General features: G+C 46.3%; 1 protein-coding gene across 1 annotated transcript; it reads left to right on the forward strand.

Moving 5' to 3' along the window:
- The first annotated feature begins 352 nt into the window (after positions 1 to 352).
- Positions 353 to 930, forward strand: LOC108970306. Its single transcript, XM_018935621.1, has 2 exons — positions 353 to 560; positions 605 to 930. The coding sequence occupies exons 1-2, from the start codon at positions 353 to 355 to the stop codon at positions 928 to 930; spliced, it is 534 nt and encodes a 177-aa protein (XP_018791166.1).
- Positions 931 to 2,621: the final 1,691 nt, after the last annotated feature.

Below are 2,621 nucleotides of genomic sequence, written 5' to 3' on the forward strand. Positions count from 1 at the left end.
ATGCGCATATTTGGTCGAACAACGCACGGCCGAGCTACATCTCCTCGAGGGCATAATATAGCTGCAGTATCGCTTACAACGACTCACGACTCGAATTCTACAGCCGTAGAGCAACWACTCGCTCACATCACGAAATGCCTTCAAAAGCTTTTGGACACGACTGGAGGAAAACGTTTTCGTTCACAACGCATCAACAGAAGCAGATCCACCACCAGTAACACTTTCTGGTATCACAAAAAGTTTGGCAAACTGGCTCAAAAATGCACACCGGATTGCCAACAGGCGGGAAACGCGGCAGAGAGACGTTAGCGGCGGAAAGCGCTATCCTCACACACGAGCAACTAACACGAAGATGGCGACCGGCTACCAACTCATCGCAGTTAACGGAACACCCGTTAATACTTACGGTGTCGTAACAATCGTTTTGAACATCGGCCTTCGCAGAGCGCTAACATGGCGCTTCATACTGGCAGATGTGTCCAATCCAATCATTGGCGCCGATTTACTTTCACACTATGACATCCTGGTCGACCTCAAAAACCAACGACTCATCACCTCAGGTACAACTAAAAGCGTGACTGTACAGTCGATCAAACTCCAACAGTTGAATCAATCATCAGGATTTTGGCAACTGCTTGCTTGCTTGAATATCCTAAGATTACACGTCCCGATGGTGAATCTAAACAAACTTCACATACAACGCAACAGCACATCAAGACAACACCTGGCGTTCCAGTCAGCAGTTGTGCTCGGCGATTAGCTCCCGAACGACTAAAAATCGCAAAAGCTGAGTTCCAAAAGATGATAAAACTGGGCATTGCAAGACCATCAGACAGCTCTTGGTCATCACCTCTACATCTGGCGCCCAAAAAGAGCGGCGTCGTCTCAACGAACGTAGCATACCAGATCGGTACCCAGTTCTATGCTTAGAAGATTTCACCGCAAACTTACATGGTACATCTTTCTATTCAACCATCGACCTAATTCGTTCCTTCAATCAAATTCCCGTAGCTGAAGAAGACGTCCACAAAACGGCTACAATCACACCGTTTGGTCTTTTCGAGTTCCCATTTATGACCTTCGGACTCCGAAACGCAGCGCAGACCTTTCAACGCTTCATCGATGAGATAACCCGAGATCTACCTTTCGTTTTCGCATACATCAATGATCTATTGGTCGCATCTGCCAACGAAGCAGAACACAAACAACATTTGCGTATCGTTTTTCAACGCCTTCAGCAATATGGCTTAGTCATCAACACAATAAAAACATGTCTAGGTCTCAAACAAATCGAGTTTCTAGGGCATACAATTTCCGCCCATGGAATTAAACCACTTGCGGAACGAGTCAAAGTCATCATCGACTATCCTCGACCTTCAACAATCACCAAGCTCCGCAACTTCATTGGTACAATAAATTTTTACCGCAAATTTATTAAGAACGCAGCAAACTTACTCGCGCCACTCAACACGCTACTCGAAGGTCGCTAGAAAACGCATTTTCAAACTGCAAGAAAGCTCTTGCTAATGCAACACTCTTGGCACACCCGGATAACAATTCCGAGTGGGCCACCTTTTCAGACGCATCTGAATGCGGAATTGGTGCCGCCCCTCAGCAAACGTATTGGCGACCACGGGCAACCGCTTGCATTCCTTAGGCGCAAACTTGCACCATCTGTTCAGAAACGATCAACCTACGATCGTGAACTCAACGCAGTATACGAAGCAGTGAAATATTTCCGTCATATTTTTGAGGGGCGACACATCGCAATCTACACAGACCACAAACCCTTTGGTTTGGACCCTTAATGCACGCATTCAAACAGAAACTCGAACGCGCTTCACCAGTTTCGACGACTTGATTATATCGGTCAGTTTACCATCGATATACGGCACATATCCGGTTCCAGCAATATCGTAGCGGACGCTTTATCTCGAGTCGACGCCACTCACACAGCAGTTACATCTGAAGGACTTGCATGCGCTCAAACCAACGACACAGAGCTTCAACAACTACTCAACATCTCGAATACACCATTAGAGTTACGCAAAATCAACACCAATACCACGGACATTGCTATATACTGCGATATATCTACAGGGACAGCACGTCCGTTCGTTCCACAACAACTAAGACGGCGAATCTTCGAGACTCTTCATTCAGTCTCACACCTGGTCGCCGAGCTACAAGACGCCTTATCACACAAAGATATGTTTGGACATCAATCAACAAGGATTGCATCACATGGACCAAAGCATGCACTCAATGCCAACGCAATAAAATTTCACGTGACACAATTTCACCCATCGCAACATTTCAGCCACCTTCGCGTCGTTTTGAACATATTCACATAGACTTGATGACACTCCCATTTTCAAAAGGACTCACAATAATCGACCGATTCACACGCTATCCAGCAGCCCCACCACTTACTGACGGCACAGTTGACCGAGTAGCGCATGCACTCATGCAAATTTGGATTTCCTACTTTGGAGTCCCACTTCGTATAACAATCGACCTTGGGGGACAATTCGAGTCAGACCTTTTCAGGAAGCTCGCTGATCTCCTCGGTTTCAAACATCAACGAACAACGAGTTATCACCCACAATCAAACGGACTTA

Source organism: Bactrocera latifrons, unplaced genomic scaffold (assembly GCF_001853355.1).
Source record: "Bactrocera latifrons isolate USDA-ARS-PBARC rearing strain unplaced genomic scaffold, ASM185335v1 scaffold_297, whole genome shotgun sequence".
In the NCBI taxonomy this organism is placed as follows: Eukaryota; Metazoa; Arthropoda; class Insecta; order Diptera; family Tephritidae; genus Bactrocera; species Bactrocera latifrons.

Coding starts and splice junctions, on each gene's coding strand:
- LOC108970306 (XM_018935621.1), top strand. CDS start 353: ATGGCGACCGGCTACCAACTCATCGCAGTTAACGGAACACCCGTTAAT. Junction 561..604: donor CCAACGACTCATCACCTCAG/GTACAACTAAAA, acceptor AAACTCCAACAG/TTGAATCAATCATCAGGATT.